Source organism: Leptosomus discolor, chromosome Z, assembly GCF_034619465.1.
Source record: "Leptosomus discolor isolate bLepDis1 chromosome Z, bLepDis1.hap2, whole genome shotgun sequence".
NCBI lineage: Eukaryota > Metazoa > Chordata > Aves > Leptosomiformes > Leptosomidae > Leptosomus > Leptosomus discolor.
The window spans coordinates 47,334,426-47,355,884 of NC_141419.1; the positions used below are offsets into that span (position 1 = coordinate 47,334,426).

General features: G+C 44.5%; 1 protein-coding gene across 2 annotated transcripts; it reads left to right on the forward strand.

Annotated features, from left to right (window-relative positions):
- The first annotated feature begins 7,989 nt into the window (after positions 1 to 7,989).
- On the forward strand, positions 7,990 to 17,846 carry CZH5orf63 (chromosome Z C5orf63 homolog). Of its 2 annotated transcripts, none has more exons than XM_086479553.1 (4): positions 7,990 to 8,003; positions 13,247 to 13,367; positions 16,576 to 16,632; positions 17,397 to 17,846. In XM_086479553.1, exons 2-4 carry the CDS (start codon positions 13,248 to 13,250, stop codon positions 17,574 to 17,576), a joined length of 357 nt encoding a protein of 118 aa, XP_086335679.1. In that variant the 5' UTR covers positions 7,990 to 8,003; position 13,247; the 3' UTR covers positions 17,577 to 17,846. The 2 variants fall into 2 exon arrangements, with proteins under 2 accessions (XP_086335679.1, XP_086335678.1); XM_086479552.1 differs by lacking the exon at positions 7,990 to 8,003 and adding an exon at positions 8,857 to 9,148.
- The last annotated feature ends 3,613 nt before the right edge of the window (positions 17,847 to 21,459 follow it).

A 21,459-nucleotide genomic window follows, 5' to 3' on the forward strand; every position in this document is an offset into this window, starting at 1 on the left:
GGTCTTTTCTGCTGAGCAGCTTTGCAGCCACTCATCCCCAAGCCTGTAGCCCTGCATGGGGTTGTTGTGACTGAAGTGCAGGACCCAGCACTTGGCCTTGTTAAACCTCATAGCATTGGCCTCAGCCCATCGATCCAGCCTGTCCAGATCTCTCTGTAGAGCCTTCCTACCCTCGAGCAGATCAACAGTCCCACCCAACTTGGTGTCATCTGCAAACTTGCTGAGAGAGCACTCAGTCCCCTTGTCCAGATCATTGATAAAGATATTAAACAGAACTGGCCCCAGTACTGAGCCCTGGGGAACACCACTTGTGACCGGCCACCAACTGGATTGAACTCCATTCACCACAAATCTTTGGGCCCGGCCATCCAGCCAGCTTTTCACCCAGAGAAGAGTGCACCCATCCAAGCCATGAGCAGCCAGTTTCTCCAGAAGAATGCTTTGGGAAACAGTGCCAAAGGCTTTACTAAGGTCCAGGTAAACAATATCCACAGCCTTTCCCTCATCAACTAACCAGGTCACCTTGTCATAAAAAGAGATCCAGTTAGTCAAGCAGGACCTGCCTTTCACAAACCCATGCTGACTGGGCCTGATCGCCTGCTTGTCCTGTACGTACCACGTGGTGGCACTCAAGATGGTTTATTCTGTAATCTTCCCCGGCACTGAGGTCAGACTGGCAAGCCTGTAGTTCCCTAAATCCTCCTTCCAGCCCTTCTTGTAGATAAGCATCACATTTGCTAACCTCTAGTCAACTGGGACCTCCCTGGTTAGCCAGGACTGCTGGTAAATGATGGAAAGTAGCTTGATGAGCACTTCCACCAGCTCCATCAGTTCCCTTAGGTGGATCCCATCTGGCCCCATAGACGTGTATGTCTAAGTGATGTAGCAGGTCGCTAACTGTTTCCCCTTGGATTATGGAGGCTTCATTCTGCTTCGTTCTGTCTTCCAGCTCAGGGGGCTGGGTACCTGGAGAACAACTGGTCTTACTATTACAAACTGAGGCAAAGAAGGCATTAAGTACCTTTTCCTCATCCTTTGTCACTATGTTTCCAACTGCATTCAATGAGGTATGGAGATTCTCCTTAGCCTTCCTTTTGTTCTTAATGTATGCAGAAATATTTTTTATTCTCTTTTACTGCAGTAGACAAATTTTCTAGTTGGGCTTTGGACCTTCTAAATTTATCCCATATGACCCCACAATCTGTGTGCTGCTGTTGGGTCTACTGCCCTGAATGTACTTTATACACCAAAATCAGTTAAGGTTGGTATGGCAATTGAAAGCATCCAGAGGAGGGCAGCAAAGCTGGTGGAAGAGCTGGAAGGAATGTCCCATGAGGAGCAGCTGAGGACTCTGGGTTTGCCTAGTTTGGATGAAAGGAGGCTGAGGGGTGACCTCATTGCTCTCTACAGCTTCCTGAGGAGAGTAAGAGGAGAGGAAGTTGCTGATAGTTCAAAGCTCTGTCAGGGGAGGTTCAGATTGGATATTAGGAACATTTCTTTACCGAGAGGATGGTCCAACACTGGAACAGGCTCCCTAGAGAGGTGGTTGATGCCTCATGCCTGTCAGTGTTTAGAGGCATTTGGACAATGCCCTTAATAAAAGGCTTTAACTTTTGGTCACACAGAAACACAGAATGTTAGGGGTTGGAAGGGAAGTCGTAAGATCATCTAGTCCAACCCCCCCTGCCAGTGCAGGTCAACCCTACAGTGCTCAGGCAGCTGAACTAGGTGATTTTTGTAGGTCTATTCCAACTGAAACTATTCTATTCTATTCTATTCTATTCTATTCTATTCTATTCTATTCTATTCTATTCCACTCTATTCATCAATGTCTCTGAAAGCTGCTGAACCAAAATAAATCAGAAGGTGCTCTTCTGACACTGCAGATTCTGGAAGCTCTTGCACCTTTAGAAGCCTCTGCTACACTTCACACTGGCAATGCTTTCCCTTCTGGGACTTGAGCGAGCATCCCTTCACAGGCTTGTGTCAGTTGTGCTCTGGGTTGTGGCCACTCCGGTCATGAAGGCTGACCTCCAGGCTCAGGGATCCCACAATCTCTCTGGGCAACCCACTCCAGTACTTCAGGATCCACAGGGATTTTGGGTTTGAGTCCTTACTGCCAGCCTGAACCTCTCTAGTTTCAGGAGATGCCACCGCCTCTCACCCTCCCACCAGGCAGTGCTGGGAAGAGCCTTGATGCCTTCCCCAAGGGGACCAGGGTGTGCTGTGAGGTGCCTTGATGCCTTCTCTGCTCCACGCTGAACCAGCACCAGCCCTGCAGGCCCTCCTTGCCTCCCCTGAGCCCCTCTGGTTTGTCAGTCTCCTTCCTGCCCAGGACCCCAAATGCGCCCTGGCAGGGGACTCGGTGCCCAGGGCTCCTCTGGTCGGCCTCCAGCCTGACACCTGGGCATCTCTTTTTGACAACCACCCTGCTCTCCTCCAACACTTTCTGCCCTAGCTGCAAGAGCAGTTGGGGCTCGACTTTGCAGAGGAGCCTTTAGTGGCCGTCGTGTTTGAGGATCTCATCCGGTCTGTCCTGGGCTTGTCTGGGCTGGACGAAGAAGTCCTGGTCTGGATGAAGAGGACCTGGTCCATCAAGGAGACGGGGACAGGCTCTTCCTGCTGAAGGCTGCCCTCCAGGATCACGCGGTGACATTTGTGCAGCAGTTCATCAATGTCGCCATGCAACGCTGCAGCGGGGAGGCTCACCGTCTGCTGGGCCTGGAGCAGGGCCATGGCGCCCAGGAGCGTGAGGCCAGCCCCTCGTCCTGCTGCCTCCCGAAGAGGGTCTCCTGCCCCTGGCCCAGACCCTGCCGGCAGCCCTGCTGGAGGTGATGAAGAGGAGCACCCTGGCACCTCAACTGCTGCTCTTCGTGGAGGTCCCAGCCACCCTCCCAACGCCCCTGTTCCCACCCACGGGGAGCAGGACGGGTTGCAGGAAGATTCACAGGAGGCTGTGACAGGTCCCTCCGCCCCCAGACAGGGCAGGGATCGCTCCCCTGGGGGGCCACGGTGACCCCCAAAGAGGAGGGCCAGCAGCTGCCAGGACTCTTCCCAGCCACCCAAGAGGCCACCCCACCGGCAAAACTAGAGCCAGGCCCCAGGAGCTGCCAAGACCAGGGCCAGGCCAGCAGCTGGGGCACGTGCTGGCCCGCAAGTCGTTCAGAAGGCTCTCAGCAGTCTAGGTCTGTCAAAGCAAACAAATTGCCCACAGGCCAGTGCTGCCCAGCTCCAGGTCTGCACCTCTACAGCTGGTCCCAGGACACACGTTTCCAGCCCGCCGGTTCCCAGGGCCTGCCTGTGCCCCACCGCTCATCACCCCAGGGAAGCCATGAGGTGTTATCCACCAGTGAACCCTCTTGCTGCATGTGCCTGGATCCCCAAAGAGGACGGCCGGCAGCCCTGAGGCCTCTTCACCTCCAAACAAGAGGCCACCCCACCGGCAGCGCTAGAAGAACGCCCCAGGCGCTGCCGAAAGCAGGGCTGGGCCAGCAGTTGGGGCATGTGTCAGCCCTCAAGGGCTCCTGGCCCTCTGAGTCTGTCAGGCAGTGAAAGAAAATAAAGGCCTGAAAACTGCAGAGGAAGTCTTGGTGTGATTAACAGTGCAGGGGGCATTGCTCTCCCCACCCGTGCTGCTTTCTCCCCCTTTTCCTGGGGTTACACCCACCATTTCTCTCCTTGTCCTTAGCAGAGCCCCATGGAGCTTCTCCCTCTGCTCTTGCTCAGCCTCCTTGCCCTGCTTTGATAGGTGCTTGGGCATCTCTCCCCAGAGCGCAGTGCTGTGGGGCCTGGCCGTCTGCTCTTGAAGGGGCCGTTTTCCCTGATTTGAGCGTTGTGGGGCCTGGCCCTACAGACCTGAGGGGTCTCTTTGTGCTGATCTGAGTGCCATTAAGTCGTGTTGTCTGGTCTTGTTGGGCCCTTTTTCACTTCATTTAAGTGCTATTGGGACATGAGCTGAGAAAGATGGACAGGCTGCTGCCCTCAAGCCCAGGCTTTCTTCCTGCTTTTCCAGATCCAGCCTTGGCACTGGGGTTTCTTCTCCTCTGCTTGGAAAGGACCCATCTTTGGCAGATGGGCATCGCCAGTTCCCCAGTGACTCTCACCACCACCTCCACCACCCCTCCCCAGCGCATGCTCTCTGCAGGACTTCCCTGGCACAGCTGTGCTCTGCTGCAAGTGGACCCTGCAGAAATGGCAGCACATCTCCACACTCCCCAGGGCCCCTCGCCCTCCTCTCACACACCAGTCCATGACCCCTTCTGCAGCCTAGCTGGCCACACAAGATTAGGGGAGGGACATAAGGTGGCTGCTGGCTTTGGTGCCAAGAGCTGCTGTCAGGCCCCAGAGGAAGAGCCAGATCCCAATTGCACGAAAGGCCAAAGCTCAACTAGGGCTGAAATTGGCCAGTGTTGTGTCAGACAACAAGAAAGGGCCTTTTAAGTTAATAGCAAGAGAAGAAAAACATTGGGCTGATACGTGATGAACTGGAACTTCTCTATTCTATTCTATTCTATTCTATTCTATTCTATTCTATTCTATTCTATTCTATTCTATTCTATTCTATTCTATTCTATTCTATCCTATCCTATCCTATCCTACCCCATCCTATCCTATCCTTTCCCATCCTATCCTATCCTATCCCATCCTATCTTATCCTATGCTATTTTTTTTTGCTACTTATTGATTAAGGAAAGGAATGGACAACTAATCTTTGAAAAGTGTTACACTGCATTTTAAATACAATATTTATTAAATGTCCAAATAAAGGAAACCATGCAAGGTAATGTAAAGCATATTGTGATATATATCAGATACAAAACCACGAAACCATACATTAAGTCAAAATACCAGGGAAATAAAAAAGAAATCTGGAACAGAATCTAATTGAAGGCCATTGGGAACAGCAATCCATCACATTTGCACACTTTATTTAAGAGATATGCAAAAAAAGATAGGAAGACTAGTGCACCGCAGCAGGATGCCTATGCAGCAAATTTAATCACTGAGTCAAACAGCCCTCGATATTTAAAGCCATCCTATGTGACAGAATGAAAAATAGGGTGGAGTTCAACCGCTTTCAAATAGCAGAATACACTTTTAAATAGCAAACTTTACAACAATACATCTTATTCCTAAGCACAGCAATAGTGATGCATGTTCTAAGGCAATAATTCTTTATGCATTTGTAATATTTTTCTTCTCAAATCACTATGGACATTAAAGAAGATTTACTACATAACTAACATATTAAAACCAAAGGTAACTTTGCACTGAACTATCCACAATGATGTACCAGAAACCTGCCAAAACAAAACTAGTCAATTACAAAGCACTCTAAATTGTCTTTGCAGAAATTTGTAGTATAAGGAACCCTCTTTTTTCTTTCCTTTTTTTTTTTTTTTTTAACATATTTATCCCAGATTATAAAAAATCTGGTTTAAGGGTGAAAGCAGCCAACACTAGATACACCTAAACATAGATCGAATAAATACAAGTGACAATGTAAGACTGAAAGCTCTTGAAAGATATTTTTCTCTTGCAAACAATATACAGTCAAACAAATGCCATTCTGAACAGTTACCTCAGCAGGGCCAGTTAGTGGTTTGGTTAATGGTCGGACTGAGTTAGGCAACACAACAATCACATTGCAATCAGGAAGAAAACACGGCCAGAGCACTACTTGGCTTCAGCAGCAATTCTGTTAAATAAAATGACCAGTTTGGGAGCTGTGTGCCTGTCTTCTCTAGGTTCCTTTGGAAATCCTAGACACGGATGCCAAAGTAGGCTACACTCATTTTTGGAGTGAGAGGACTAAAACTGCTGTGGGACCTGAGATGTCAAGAACATGCTTATCTACTTAGCCCTGCTTTTCAACCAGCCTCTGCTGAAATTGCCCTCCCCCTAAATGTCTTCCTTCCACCCCTTCTCAGAAATTAAAATCCAGGTGGAAGCCAGTTCAGCGATTCCCTCATGTGAGGCTTGATAGGTCTAGCACATACCAATGCCAAATGCCAAAGTCTGATACCGGATTTTCTGTTTCTAACACAAAAATGAGCAGCCAGTGTCAGCTGCCAGCATTACATGTATGTGCAACAGAAGGGATTATGACAGTGGCTGAAAATGAGTCACTAGGATCCAGAGCTCACTAATCCTTGTGTCAGTTTAAGTCTGCTACTTAATTAGATACATCACGTCAGCAGTGAGACTGCTCTCCTGGAGGCCCTACAATGCTGTTGTACTTCCCACAGCACAGAAGAAGAGGGGAAGTTGACTTGAGTCTGTAGCCCAGAAGATTTGTCTCTCACTCTCAGCCTAGGAACAGCTACAAAAGCACAACCAAAATCCTGACAGAAATACAGCAACTAAAAGGACATGAGCCTACAGCTTTCATTGCCCAGCAGTAAACACTTGCTATTTTTTATTTAAAACACTTTTCTGGAGAAATGAAAACGAACACACCTGACAACTAAAATGCTGCAGAGTAGCCAAACAGAGCATCAAGAGCAAACAAGGGCACACTACACATTTTTTTTACTCAGGGGCCCTCTCTGTGGCCAAGTGTCTGGCACAACACAGGGGACAAAAAACTCACCGTTTCATGGCAATTCCTTTCAGCAGGGAAAGAGTTCTCCCTGGGATGGTCAGCTTGATAACTTCCTGAAATGAGTCTCTTTCCTGCTTTTACTGAATCCCATTGTGTTAATTTGAGCCTATTGCAAATTTAATTTGGATTTATTCATATACTCCAAAATATTATTGTTTGATCCCAGCTTCATATCACCCACTATTTGCTTAGCACAGATATCATGTAATGCTTCCAGCTGTTAATGAAAATTATAGTAGAGTATCATGTTTATAACGGATGTCTGTAGTCTCCCAATCTTTTTCCTAACATTACACTCTGTCATGGCTATACTTGCTGCCTGCATTAAGTTTTAAACAGTAAAAATAAAAAAAGCAACATATCACATGTTTAATAAAAATCTATTTTATCTAGCATTGCTGCTGCTTGAGTCACAGGGAAGTGGAAAGTCTCACTAAAACTGAAATACATACTATCAAAAAGACAATCTAGGTCCATTGTTTTATTTTATTACATTAAACTTACCACAATTTCAAAGGAAAGAAATTAAATTAAAGCCCACTTACTCCATTTGAAGCCAATAGAAGCAGCATGAGCAAAAAAACCTGCAGGACTGGTCTTTTGCTTAGTGGAAATCTCTGCCTTTCTACGTAAGTTGCCTACAAATTTCCCCGTGTATTTTCCCCGCACCTTTCTCATATGAGCCCTGTGTGCTCTCATTACTGTGACCCTTTGTGCTTGAATGATACACTCTAATAATGTGGGGGTTTTTCCGTTCTACCTATTCATTTGTCACCCTGAGTGGGTGGCCAAAATCCAGGCCCTGCACATCCATGGCAGCTGGAGGAGAAGATGATGAGACAGCCGGCTGCTTTTTGATACACGTCGGAGAGCACAGAGTAAGAGAAGCAGGGGAGCTCAGCGCGGCAGAGGGTCGAGGCTGCAAGCTAGAACCCTCTCCAGCAGCAAAAAAGGGGCGCCCAGTTTTGGCTGAGCGCACAGCTGCGGGAGAGCCGGGCAGCGCCGGCTGCAGGGGCTCCTCCGGCCCGGGGAGGGCACCCGCAGGAGCCAGGGCGACCGCCTCCCGCCGGCGAGACCTCACAGAAAGGAGGCACGGCTGGAGAGGCGGGGGGCTGCTCTGGAGGGGCTAGGGCGGCCGGGGGGCGCTTCGTCGGAGCTCGCAGACGGCTTCGCCGGAGCTCCCGGGCGCAGGGAGGCTACCTGCGGGGCGGGGCGGGGCGGGGCGGGCGACCAGCGGGGGGCGCCGAAATGGAGGCGGGGGCTGCCTCCCGCCAGGCCGGGCCCGCGAGGCCGCGCGTCCTGCCCGGGCGGGGCGGTGCCCGCCCCCATTCGCGGTTCGCCGAGAGCGCGCGCCGTGACGCCGCGGGGGCGGAGCGGGGCGGCCGGCAGCGGCGGCGAGGTGAGTGTGCGCAGCTCCGGGCCTTGCCGGAAGCCGCGGCCGGTGTGCGGGGCCCCGTGAGCGCCCCCGGCCCCCCCGACTTAACGCAGGAAGGTGCTGGGCGCCGGGGCTGGGCCGCGCCGGGCCGCGGGGCCTGAACAGCGGCCGCAGGGGCCTTCCCGGCGCTGGCGGCGCGGGCCTCCGGAGGGCCGGGGAGGCAGTGCCCCTCCCGCAGCGGGCCTGAGGAGGCCGCCCTGGAAGACAGAAGCCGGGCGGAGGGAGGCAGGATGGCGGGGCGCCCAGGCGAGCGGGGCGCCGCTGTCTGAGCCCGGCGCAGCCGTCACTGGCAAGTCTCTTGCGCTCTGTTGTTTCTTAAGGGGCTCCGACTCCTCTGTCTGTAGAGGGCATTATTGGTTTAGAAAACGTCACCAAAAGAAGTCGGGCTTTCTCAACACAGGCCATAATGGCAAGACCTCTGGATACACTTTACCCGGTTTGGCTTGGCCCTGGCCCTCGAGGGGAGTGGATCTTTTAGCTAAAAAGTTTTCAAATGGAGATGTTTAAAACAGGCTTTTAAACCCTGTTAGAATTTTCCTTTATGATAACAGTGAATTGTATATGCAAGTTCTTTGGTCTTCAGAAATCATCATGGCCATTACAGCAACCTATTGAATGTTTTTTAAATTGTGTGAAATTTGGAATACGGGCTTTGGACCAGAGTCTAGAATGGATACCTCTGGAGGGATCACTAAACAAAACAAGGATGCACATTAGGATGAAATTATAGTTTTAATAATTTTTGGGATGGGATGCAATGGCCTTGAAGCATTTACCCCATATTACTGTAGCTTGGTGAAGAAAATGTATAGAAATGTGCATTGATTGATATATAACATCACCTCACAGAAACAAGTGGTATTACTGGTGATGTTTCTGAATTCTGAGTTGATGTAAAAACCTGATTCTTTGCTGAAGACCTTTAGAGTTACATGGGTTTGCAAAAAGAAGTTCAAGATTTTCCTGTGTTTGGCGTGCCTCTTCTGAAAGGCTCACAGGGGTAAAAGCCTTGTGGGTATCTCAGCAACTACAGGAGTTGGTGTCCCTGCTCAGGCGTGCTCCTTGGTCTCTTCCTGTGGCACCGTACTTTATTGTTCAGCATTTCCCTGGTAAGTAATCAGACTGACAACAGCAGACCACCAGCAAGTTTGCTTTCCTTGATGACCATAGCTGGTTTTGAAGGAGAGGCAACAGAAGAACGCAGTTTTAAACCACCACTCACTTGAGCCATCAGCATGTATTCTTACATTTGTGTCTGATTGCTTTCCCCATTCTCTTTCAATTGATATTCCTCTGTCCTATTAGACTGAGCATTAAATGGAGGGTAGGAGTCAGTTTAATAGACACTTAAAAAGTTTTTTTAAGACAAATAGCTAGAAAATGTCTAGAACATTTTCAGTATAACATTTTTCCATGTTCCTGATGTGTTACTGTTACCTTGCAGAAAGAGGTATGATTTGTCCAGGCAATCCCCATCTTCTGTCAACCGCACGTTGGGGTTCCAAAATCAAATACTACATGAATGTAAAGTGTATACAGACAAGTGCCTGCAAGTTTTACATAATTTCATCCTCATGTATATGTGTACAAATCCATGGAAAACAGCAGGACATAGTCCTGTACAAATATGTTGATAATTATGTATGTAAAACATTCAGAGCCACAGAGCAGGAGTATATTGGTGACTTGAAGCTGAGATTATTTAGTAAGAGAAATGGCACCATTATAAGGTACATAGGTGGAGAAAAAATGAGCCATGCTTGTCTTTCCTTGGTTGATGCTAAGATAAGGTTTATACAGGTAATTATCTCATCTAAATAATGGCTAGTTTTAGTGTCACATTCTATTTTTCCAGCAGACATGGATTTATTAGGTGATAGAAATTCTGTTAACAGGAAATTAGTCCAATTTGGCTTCAGAAAATACAGCATGGGCCAAGTCCAGACTTACAATGATCAGCTGTTAAATCATTCTGTAGCATTGTAGTGTAGGGGAGGGTAAGTTCTGAAGTTTGCAAGTGTCCTTCTTTATATTTACATATTAATTTTGTTCCTCAATCAAATCTTTATAGCTACTTGGGGTTAGGTTAAAGAGAGCTCCAGAATAACCATGTTGAAAGATTTTGTGTGTGCTTTTAGCATTTTAGTTTCTTCATAGCAAAAGACAGATATGATACAGATGTGAGCAGGATAAGAACGCCGTGAGGTGTCTGTGCAATGCTTTCCTTTCTTTTTGTCAGTGATGAAACCGGTGTGGAAGTGACCTCTGAGGTTGGAGCTCTGCATTCCAGAAATGTTGCTCAGTTTAGCGCAGGCCAGTCAGTGTTGGTAATCTGCTTGTTCACACAATGGTAGTGTGAATGCACTAAACACCCATGTGGCTCTGGGATGCTGTTCAGATAAACTGAGCTGCTGCAGTAGATTTGCCTGATGAGTGATTGTATATTTTCTTTCATCAGCTGCTGATCAATAGCAGCTATATGTAACTCTTTACAGTAACCCTTCAGTGTTTGTGCAAAACCACTGCTATTTGGTTTTGTCCACAACCTCTTATTTCATCCAATAAAATCAGATAAGTAAATTCTACTAATTTAAAAGCAAATTTCTATGGGGGCAGAGCCTTGGCTGCAAATCAGTGAAGTTGCACCATGCTTTAGCTAAGGTTAAATGCAGCAGGTCTGACTGCTCTCCTTCCTAATGATGCTGTCTGGCAACTGTGGGCTTCAGAAGTGTAGGGAAGTCAAGCTATATCATCTGTACTATGGGAACATGATGCCATCTGACGGTATCTCACCTTCCCTCAAGGGTAGATGTCTCGGACTGGTTTATGTTGATGGAAAAGCAGAGCATGACTGGGGCCTGGATAGAGACTGACATCACTTTATAAATCGGGATTAGTCCTTCAAGTCTTTTTGTAACTGGCGTTATAGTGTGGCCTTAGTATCGTTCTACGCAGTTGAATAAATTGACAGCCAGGACTCTATTTTCCTTAGGTTATTTATAAAAACATTCAGTCCATCTTAAGCTAACTCTGGAAACAGCAGACTCTTGCTACAGTAGTACTGGTCAATGAAGACTTCCTCCTGAATTCCAAAGTCACTGTTGCTTATAATTATTTAAAATTGGTAACAAAGTAAGATGCTGTGCTAGCTTATTTATTTTTGTGAAGCTTGAGTACTGATACTGTTTTATTCATTCCCCTTAAGTTGAAGTTTTAGTAGGAGCTGTCCACTGAACTAAAATTATCAGACCATTGAGGAATCAAAAAAGGGGGTATAAAGGAGTGAACTGGAGCCTTTTTATACACATATGTGTATATAATCTAGGCTTTATTCATTCTGCTGTTCAGAGAACAATTTGGGGGCATTTTCCTTGTTTTTAAGGCACAATATTTGTCTTGCTAGGCTGTCAACAAAAGCATTTCTTTAAAAACCTTGCCAGAATGCAAACTGTTTTGGCATTTTTATCTTGCATGTGAGCAGGCCGACATGCTGCAATTTTTTATGCCAAAATCACATCCATTCCAGGAACCTATTTACTGTGGATGTAAAAATTTCAAAGTATGACTGAGGCTATTTACTGACATCGAAATTTGCATTTTTCCAAAAGGTTCCAAGCTTATTTTTATATTTAGTATGCAAAATCCCAGACAATTAGATTTCCACCTGGCTAAGTAAAACCAGTGCAGTAGCTGCCAAAGACTGTGACCAGTGGCAGTGTGTGCTGTGCCAGTCACCTGCAATTTTACAGTGACAGCAAGTGTACTATTCTGCCCCTGCAGCTGACATATACAGACAAAGAACCCTTTCTGTCCCAAACTAAACAGTAAACCCAAAGCCCGTTTGTTGCAGAATACCCTGTTTTAGACAACTTTATTGTTACATGGTCAATGAAAAAAAAAAAATTATTTTTTCCAAGCATCTGAAATTTGATAATTTAGGCTGTAACTTTTGTATTTGCTCTGTTGAAACTTCTGGAAACATGGCAAGTTACCCTTACCAGAGTCTTCTGGAAAAAAAAAAAAAAAGGTGTCTTTTTACAGTGCAGTAAGGCTGGTGGAGCAGCTTCATGTCACCCATTTGATTCTTCTTGTGATCGTTGCTTAGAAACATGGCAGCTAAGTAGCTTTAAGTTTAGAGTCCACTGCAATGTTTTGTTCTTCCTTAGCAGTTTTGCTGGCTAAACTGTCTTAAACCAAAACTATGTAACATTAGTACTGAGAGATTCAGTGAATGTACTAGGCCCTTTTTTACTGAATATCCTAAACCACGCTCGTCAGTTGCACCATAGTCCTGCTGACGCTTGAGTTGTTTAAACTTGTGCCATTACATTGTGTGTTTGTGGTTAGCTGTAGTTAGTAGAACAGAAGCAGTCTGGCTTTATGTAAGAGGGACTTGATTTTCCAAGTGTAAATTCTGATGTCAAGTGTCACGTCTGCCAGTAGTCTCTGTACAGACTTCCTTTTTGCTTCTGTTTTTTGCCTTTCAGTCCTAAAATGCTTTGTAAAGGTCCCATTAAGACACAAGTTTGGAGGCAGCATTGTTGTTAGTAGTGTTATTATGAAGAGGTGGTTTCAAGTCTCCAATACATCACCCTTCAACAATGCTAAATTTACTCTCCCAAAGAAGTCACAAACCCATCAACATCTTTCATAAATTAATTTGCTGTTGCAGCAAGGACTCAAGGCAATGTGCGTGCTTTTACTGTTACCAAGTTAAATTGTCTTGGCTGCAGCTTTTTATTCACTGCAGAAAGCATTATATTAATGTTCTGATTAGTTTTTTGGTGGAATAATTTCTAGTAAGTAGAATATGTCAAGCTCTGCAGCAAGATTACTGAGGTTCAAAACACAGCACTTTGCAGTTTGTTAATATGTGATTTTTACTGGCATCTATGCAGTTGAAACAGCGTAATGCATTTATGTCAGCATTTGTTTTAGGGAATTTAAAAGAGTCATTTCAGCAGGAAAACAGGTGTTTGGTTTTTTTTTTAAATGGAACTACGCTTTTTGAGCTACGCAGAGTTTCTGGCCTGCTGCATAGTAAACCATTGTTTTGATTGATACTGCGAGCATGAAAATCCTGGGAAAATGTTTTGATTGTGTGTATTTTAGAACTGCAACTGAAGTATCACATTTATCTTAACATTAAATTTTGTAAGCTATAACTTGCCCCAAAACAATTAAACATTTTGGTTTTGCCTTAACAGGATGACAGTGCTTTGTTTTCTGAGCAGAACACTGCAACTAGCAAGGCATTCATCCAGTCCACTGGGGAGACAACTCTGTTCAGCCAGTGCGAATAAGCCAGTGTTGACTTTATTCACCAAGGTAAAAGCTGTTTACAGAATAAAGCTAGGAAAGACTGTATTTATCAGCTTTCATATACATGAATCCCAGATGAAAGGGCTTGGCCGTGCTTTTTGTCCCCTTCAAATTTGTGTAGTATTGGGCATTTTACTTTGGAGGTCTTTTATACACCAGGCTTGACAGCACAGTCCTACTCTCATTGTAGCAAGCAAGCAGTTAAAACCAACAAATGAAAATTCCAAAATCGTTGTGTCTCAGAGATGCTACGGTCCATTTACTAATTGAAAATTGTTCTCTAACTGCCAGTGCTTCATCCTGGAAGTGGAGAATGGGGGAGCTGTTACACGTAATCTATCCAGGACAACAGCCAAAGTAGGCTCTTCAAAGCATTTATGTTTAATTTCAGCACTACCTGTGAGACTGAAAATATATCCAAGTAGTGTTGGTAGCATTTGAGGAAAAAGTAGATTGTGCATTGCCCTCTTTTTGCTTTATTGGCTGTGAGACGCCAACAGGAATAAAATGCAGGCAAAAATTGTCTGTGGCACGAGCAGATAGGATTCTTAAGCATATTTAGAAAACAGATGCAATGAGCAGGAATGGTCACTTGTGAACTGTCACCTTCCATGAAGTGTCATCAAGAGCCTGTGTTATCTGCAGAGGTCTCCTGCACTTTTAGATGGGATGGCACATGGCGGCCTGTGCTACATTTGTATGGTTGATGTAGCCTTCAAGAGGAGAACAACTAGAAATGCAAAGCACTGGGAATGTTGACATCAGTATGGCAGTATTTGTTGGAGATGCGATTAAAATAATTTCCTTCTCCTCCACAATGTTTGCTTATTCCATCCCTAGCCTTAAAGGAGTTTTTAAACTGTGTAACCTATGAATAGGTTAAAAAATAGAAGGTCACCATCTGTTTATTAATCAGAGCAATGTATGCTGTAAGAATTAAACTTTAAAGTTACAGGTCTCTCTCCCCCTTCCTGATTCAACATCAACTCATTCATAATCCAGATGTGATAAGGTAGGGAATAAGAAGCTTGTGTTTGGGTTAATAACTGGAAAAAAGCTTTTTGTATGATTTTTGTGTCTTAAAATTTCTAACCAATAAGACACTGTATGAAATCAAATTTTCTAATAGTAGAGTTCAAATGATTCTTTAAAGTGGCCTCTTGTTGAACATGTTTTTAACTTAAAATGTTTTTGATGACTGATACCCCTGGGAATTGCAAAGCAAAATTCAATAAAAATAAATCTGATCTGCACTCTTAGTTTATGCTAATTAACTCATTTTTCCCTCCTTTCTGTTTTTAAGAATAAGGAGGAAAGAGGGGGAGAAGGAAGGAGGGAGCTATGACTTCTGCAGCCACTTCAGACTGATGGAAGCTAGCATTGCCAAATGGTTTTCCCCTTGCAGGCTGCTTTTAAGTCAACACAAACATTCATGCAACTGCTCCAGATAAAAACCAACCTTTTTTTTTTTTTTTGGCAAGGTTACTATTAATTGAGATCAGTTCTACTGTCTAGCTCTACTGTGCAGGTCTTTGAGTGCTTATGCCAGCACAAAAGAAGCAGTGACAGGAAGATGATTCTGCTTCCTTCAGAAGCAGTGCCAGCTTAAAATGACCACAAATCTGCGGTCTAAGTGTGCAGCGTAAATGGCAATTATCTGTAGAAATAAAACTGTCCCTTCCACCATGTGTGTAGTGTAACAGATCTAGCTATCAGCACAGCCTGTGTCACTTTAGGAAGGGATTTTTAGTACCTCAGCAGTAGGAGTCCCTTTTTGCCACTGTTCTACTGAAAAATATGTACTAATATAAATGGACGAACAGATTTCACTGTTAGTTGAAATAGTTCACTATCTGATTTTTTAAACCAGTTGCAATCTTATTAGTACCACATAGTGCTTAAGCTTGCAGCGATAACATATTCTTTGCTAAGAGTCAGCTTAGTTTGTCAAATGCTTTCATGTGACTTCTGTTAAGAAGCTCTCCATAGGCCTAGGGGAACCAAGTATGTCCTGCTTTAACCTGTTAGGTGCCTGGCATGTTACAAAACTGATGTGCGGGATTCTGGGACATTCCTTTCAGTCACCAATATCAGGTATGTCAGTCCCTCCACAAGCAACAAGAACTAGCAAGAACACAGCACTGATGATCTTTAGCATCTTGCATAGATTTTCAGAGCATGAGGACTTGTCTGTGTGGGAAAGACATTTTAGATTAGATGTGAATTAAAAGTAGAGTATTTAATCCAAATTAATTCACACGCAGGAAACAAGAATTAGCTGTTTCAGGTCAACTCCATGTTTAAACAAGCCCTAGGAAGACTTAAAGTGGGAGGGAGAGGAGAAGGTCTTTACCAGCTGTGAGAGGTATTTCATGGCAGAGGAACAGAGCTGTCATCTTCACCACTGTATACTTTGCTGTGTGAATTAAAGGCCAAATTCTGCCATTACAAACGCTGAAGCCACATGCCTTCATGTGGGTCAGTTTTTCAGGTACACACTGCTCTAATGATCATGATGCATGATCAGCTGTATAACTGTAGTGGACTACTGGGGAGTTTTCAAAAATGGGAAGTTTTCTTTGACCCCATCAGAGGTCAAAACATGGCAGCTGTATTTCAGTTCTCCTTGCTGACTGGAGGTTCCTGTCCTCCCAGATCTGCAGGTTGGAGGATCACGCTTAATTCCTTTCAGGCAAAGTCAGCCAGGGTGTCTTAAATCACCTTCTTTTGCTATTTGAACTGACCGAAGTGACTGGATCTGAAACAGATTAGAAATTACTCATGTGACTACCTCATTCCCCTTTTATCAAGGGAAGTTTCTTCTGTCAAGAGTGGTACCCATAGTTCTTTTCAGCTGGTGGTGGCAATGCTTTGAGTAGTTGCTGCTGACCAAAAGAAAGGGTCTGTGCATGACCCTCCAAACCATGCCCTTGAATCAGCCTTTCGAAGAAAGAGCTGTTGAAAACTGTTAATTTGCACCATGAGAAGAATAATAGCAAATGAGACATAATTAAATTATGTGACTGAATAGTTTATTTTCTTTTCATCCATGCTGCACTGATAAAGATTTAGAAAGCAGTAAAACAGGGTAGTGCGGGGGAGGGAACCCACATTTACAGTAATGATCACCTCTGTCTTTGTATGTTACTTTACAGTACAAATGATCTGTGTGTTTTACTGTATGCTTTAAGTTGGTCTGAATATTTTCCTTTAGAAACCATGCCCTCTATGTGATGAAGCAAAAGAAGTGCTTGAGCCATATAAGAGAAGGGTAATGTATTCCAATACTGTATACTTATTCTACATAGAAAGAACAGTTAATCAGGATTCTTTCTTTGTAAAAGAAAATGGCTTGGATTTATTTGCATCTGTTATTTTTTCATGGCTGACCTCTTCAAGACAATGTCAGCACTGATTTCCATAAATTTTGTTATCCAAAAGCATTTTGTGACAATGCTACTCAAATAGGTATTGGCAAACTAAACCAATATACACCTTGTTGCAATAGTTTTTAAAACCACTGCTTTTGTAAACACTGTTGCCTGGTCTGATAGAGGAGTTTGCAACTTTTATGAGGCAGGTAGTGGTATCGTTTGGGAAGTGAGACTTCAAATATTTGAACTATATGCGATTGCAATTTTTGCCATTCTTCAACCAAGTTGGGCTCTTTCTTGAAGGAAGAAACTGTTAACACAAGCATTAAGAGGTGTTGCACTCTGCTGTCTAACAGGCAGCGGTTGTGTTGCCAGCTGCGCATTTGTTGTGGTTGGTACTCACAGGAGAGTAGTTCTGCACAGAGGATCAAGAATATCATCCTGGACTAGGGAGAGAGTCCTTTGCAGACACGCAGCCAAGGATTGTGGCTACATACATTTTGTACCCATAAAATGGGCGATTGTCTATAACATGGAAGAATAAATCCAAAAGTACCAAGAAAACAGCCTTGAATTTCTGAAAAAAATACTGAACAAAAGACAAGCAGGTATTGTTTTTTCAGTGTCCAGTAGGTACTAACATAGTTCTTTTCTGTCACAGTTTATTTTGCAGGAGGTGGATATTACCCTTCCAGTGAACTCAGCGTGGTATGATAAATACAAATATGACATACCTGTTTTTCATTTAAATGGGAAGTTCCTAATGAAGCATCAAGTAGATATTCAAAAGTTTGAGGACCAGCTTATGAAGCTGGAGTTGCAAAATGATGGAAACCAGTGAAGAAAGTGCAGCTGCTCTGGTGTGGATCTGAAAGGACTGTGCAACATAAATTGTGTGAAAAAGCAGTATTTTTTATCTGGCCTTACATTTCTTAGGACATATGGCACCAGTGTCCTAAAAAACTTGAGTAATGCGTAGTCTATTTTGTATTAATTGTCCAGGCCAGCTGCACCAGTAGCAACCTTTTCTGTACCGTTCATTTGTTGCTATGCAAGGCTAGTGTTTTATTGACGGAATAAATGCTGCTCTGTAACAGCAGATAAAGTGAAATGTGTTTGTATTGTGTTTTCATGGCAAGGTTTTAGGGGTGAGAGGGGGGGCGCTACAGGGGTGGCTTCTGTGGGAAGCCACTAGAAGCTTCCCCCATGTCCGATACAGCCAATGCCAGCTGGCTCTAAGACAGACCTGCTGGTGGCCAAGGCCAAGCCCATCAGCGATGGTGGTAGCACCTCTGGGTAACATATTTAAGAAGTGGGGTGTGCAAAACCTGGGCAATTGCAGCCGGAGAGAGGAGTGAGAATATGTGAAAGAAAAACCTCTGCAGACACCAAGGTCAGTGAAGAAGGAGGGGGAGGAGGTGCTCTAGGTGCTGGAGCAAAGATTCACCTGTAGCCCATGGTGAAGACCACAGTGAGGCAGGCTGTCTCCTGCAGCCCACGGAGGTTAACGGTGGAGCAGACATCCACTTGCACCCTGTGGAGGACCCCATGCCAGAGCAGGTGTGTGTGGCCTGAAGGGGGCTGTGACCCTGTGGGAAGCCCATACTGGAGCAGTAGGAGTCCCTTTTGCCACTGTAATCTACATCTGAGAGAAGGTTGTCCAAGACAGCTTTATCTGGGCAGCCCTGTTGTAAATTAACATAAAGCAAGTGATGGCATAGACCCACTCTCACACTGTTCTGCTGAAAGATTGCAGGGCCTGTGGACATGTAGGGAGAGGAGCCCATGCTGGAGCAGTCTGCTGCTGAAGGTCTCGAACTGCTGGAAGGGACCCACACTGGAGCAGTTCGTGGAGAACTGTCTCCCATGTGAGGGACCCCACACAAGCAGGGGATGAGTGTGAGGAGTCCTCTCCCTGGGGGCAAGAAGTAGCAAAACCAATGTGTGATAAACAGGCTGTAACCCCCATTCCCCATCCCCCTGTGCCGCTGGCAGGGAGGAGGTAAAGAAATCGGGAATGAAGGAGGGAGGGGTGGGGGGGAAGGTGTTCTAAGATTGTATTTTATTTCTCATTATCCTACTCTGATTGGATTGATAATAAATTAATTTCCCCAAGTCGAGTACTTTTAGAGCTTGCTGCTTTACCCTGATGTCATCATTTACATTGTAGAGGAAAAGTATGTTGAGGAGACTGTTAAAAAAAAAACAAGCTAAAACTTCTCAGGAATAAATGACTGAACTTGAGTAACCTGGAAAAGCATTAAGTGTGATACTTTCCCCAACATGAGAAAAAAAAAAAAAAAGGCAAACCTTGAAATAGCAAGATGCTTCTTGAATTGTATGTTGCAGCATAGCTTTACCCTAGCCACAGTTCTTTTCATCACCATTGACAGAAGAACGGGACCCTAGAGACAAAAACTTTCTGCAGTTCATAATGCTACAGTCAAACTTCTAAGTGTAAGCTACTGTTAAATAATAGGGCTGAATTAACCTCTGTATCAGTAAGTGTCATTTGCTTTCCTTCTATAATCTGAGATGGTTTCAGAGGGCTCAGGTTTTTCTTTACTGAGGTTTTCTAATAAGAGAACTGGCATACAGCACTTGTCAACCATAGTTCAAGCGCTTTTCTAAAATACAGTGTAATTATCTCAAAGATACAGAGGACAGAGGTCATGTGGACTTGTCCCATTTCCTAATGCACATCACTGACAGAGGCTGGAATAGCCATCAGAGAACAATTTGCCTTTGTTTTATTTTTAATAAGGTATGTTTGGGGAAGAAAAAAAAAAAAGGAAGCTAAAAGCAAACTGTAATCATACAGGAGATAATGAATCCCTTGTTCCTTATTCATTCAGACTCTGGAGGTTTTCTTCTGTAGCCAGTGCCAGATTTTCCCCACCTCCTTTATTTTGTGGGGTGAATGATAACAGGATTTTTATAATGGCTTTTGTCTGTGGCATAGTCTTTATCAGTGAGGTGGAGGTTTTTCATTAATTCTGGCTGTGGGTGCTAGTTGCATATAATGTACATAGAAGAGGTGGCTGCTTCTTCCAACTCTTCTTCTGGTGCACAAACACAACCCCGCATTGTGGATGCCTCAATCCTATTTACCTTGTCAACACAAGTAGCAGATTCAGATCTGTGAGAAAGGTCATTGTAGACCCATGCGCAAGCAACAGGCCTGGACTCCAGGGTGCATGTTCTACAGTATGGAAAGATCACTGCCAGCCACTTCTCTCAAAATGCTACCCTGTCCTTCCAAAGCCAAAACATGGGATATACTGCCACAACCTTCCAGCAGTATCTGAGAAGATGTTACTGTTCTACAGTTTTAAGGGAGTGGAAGCCCTATTCTCAGCAGTTTGGACACAAAGATAGGAGGCAGAAGCATGTCAACATGGAGTGTCAGTGGCACACCTCAAAGAAGGAGCTGAGCTATAGTGCTTTTCAGATAAAAGCGCCACAGGACAAGGTGATGAGCCAGAGGCTGATAGCTCATTTTGGACCGTAGGTGCTACTGTAGGTTTCTCGTTGCAAAACTAGGTTGTGTCAGGGTTGCTGAAGGTGTTATTTCCTTCTCCGTTACCTTCCCTGAGGAATACAAGATACTGAAGTAAAAACTCCAGGAGGCCACCTTCTGTTCTGAAGCCAGCAGCTCTGCTCAGTGTGATAAGGCATTCAATTGCTATCTTCACGAGAACAGTAAGAGTTCACATCAGACAAAGAAGAGTTTCAGCATCATCCTCCCATTTCCCTGCCAGTATCAGTCCTAAAAATAGTTGTGTCAATTTGTGACCCTGTAGGCAAAATAATGTATTAACCTCAATGGGACCAGAATTTTACTTGAAATAGTTAACTACGTTCCATTTCCTTTGTCACGTGAGGAGACTGAACAAGTGCTTGTGTGGCTTAGCATGACTAGCAGGTCTGCCACCGTCATTTTCCAAAAACAAGAAAGGAAGTATCACACGTAAATTTGAGGGGGTTTTCTTCTTTTTGAATATAATAAATGCAGCAGACTTCCAGCACATGCATCTCTCTAATCAAATGTGTTAAAGTATAATCTTAAAACAAGAAGGCATATTGCCCCTGCTGAACGTATATTTATGGAGGCATATGCAACTTTGTGAAAACTGGAAATTTACTTTTTCGACAGAGAACATTGGCAGGAGTGCAAAGCCCCATAATGTGCTATCCCTGTAATGTAAAAAGAGCTTGAATACAAGATGAACTTATTTCCTATTTTGGGCCAATTAAAAAGCACATACACAATGTCCTATCTTCTTCCAGTAACTATAAATAACAACTGCCCACCAGGCTTACTTGCTTATATGTTCTGCTTTTCCAACTCTGTATTTGTGCCTTTAAATGACACATAGTACATTGTCTCATTTAAGCATAGCACTGCTAGCACAGCGTCTTCCCATCCAAACTGGCCTGTGATACATAATCTCTCTATCTCCTTAAAGAAAGCTCTTTCTGTAAAGCATGGTTCTCATTCATATTGTACCTTTTATCTCTCTTATTAGCATCTAACTCCCCAAAATAACAAAAAACCCTGCATGTAGTCCTAGCCAATTCTGAAAGTATTAAACGCTTTCTCAGTCTTGTGCATGCATTCATCTTTAATCACATGGCCATCTGGATTAACTATAAGTGCAGCAACACGTGGAAGTAAACAAAGTCACACGTGCAAGTGTTTGCAAGATCATAGCTCATTTTTC

Coding starts and splice junctions, on each gene's coding strand:
- CZH5orf63 (XM_086479553.1), top strand. CDS start 13,248: ATGACAGTGCTTTGTTTTCTGAGCAGAACACTGCAACTAGCAAGGCAT. Junction 13,368..16,575: donor TGTTGACTTTATTCACCAAG/GTAAAAGCTGTT, acceptor ATTTTCCTTTAG/AAACCATGCCCTCTATGTGA. Junction 16,633..17,396: donor TTGAGCCATATAAGAGAAGG/GTAATGTATTCC, acceptor TTTCTGTCACAG/TTTATTTTGCAGGAGGTGGA.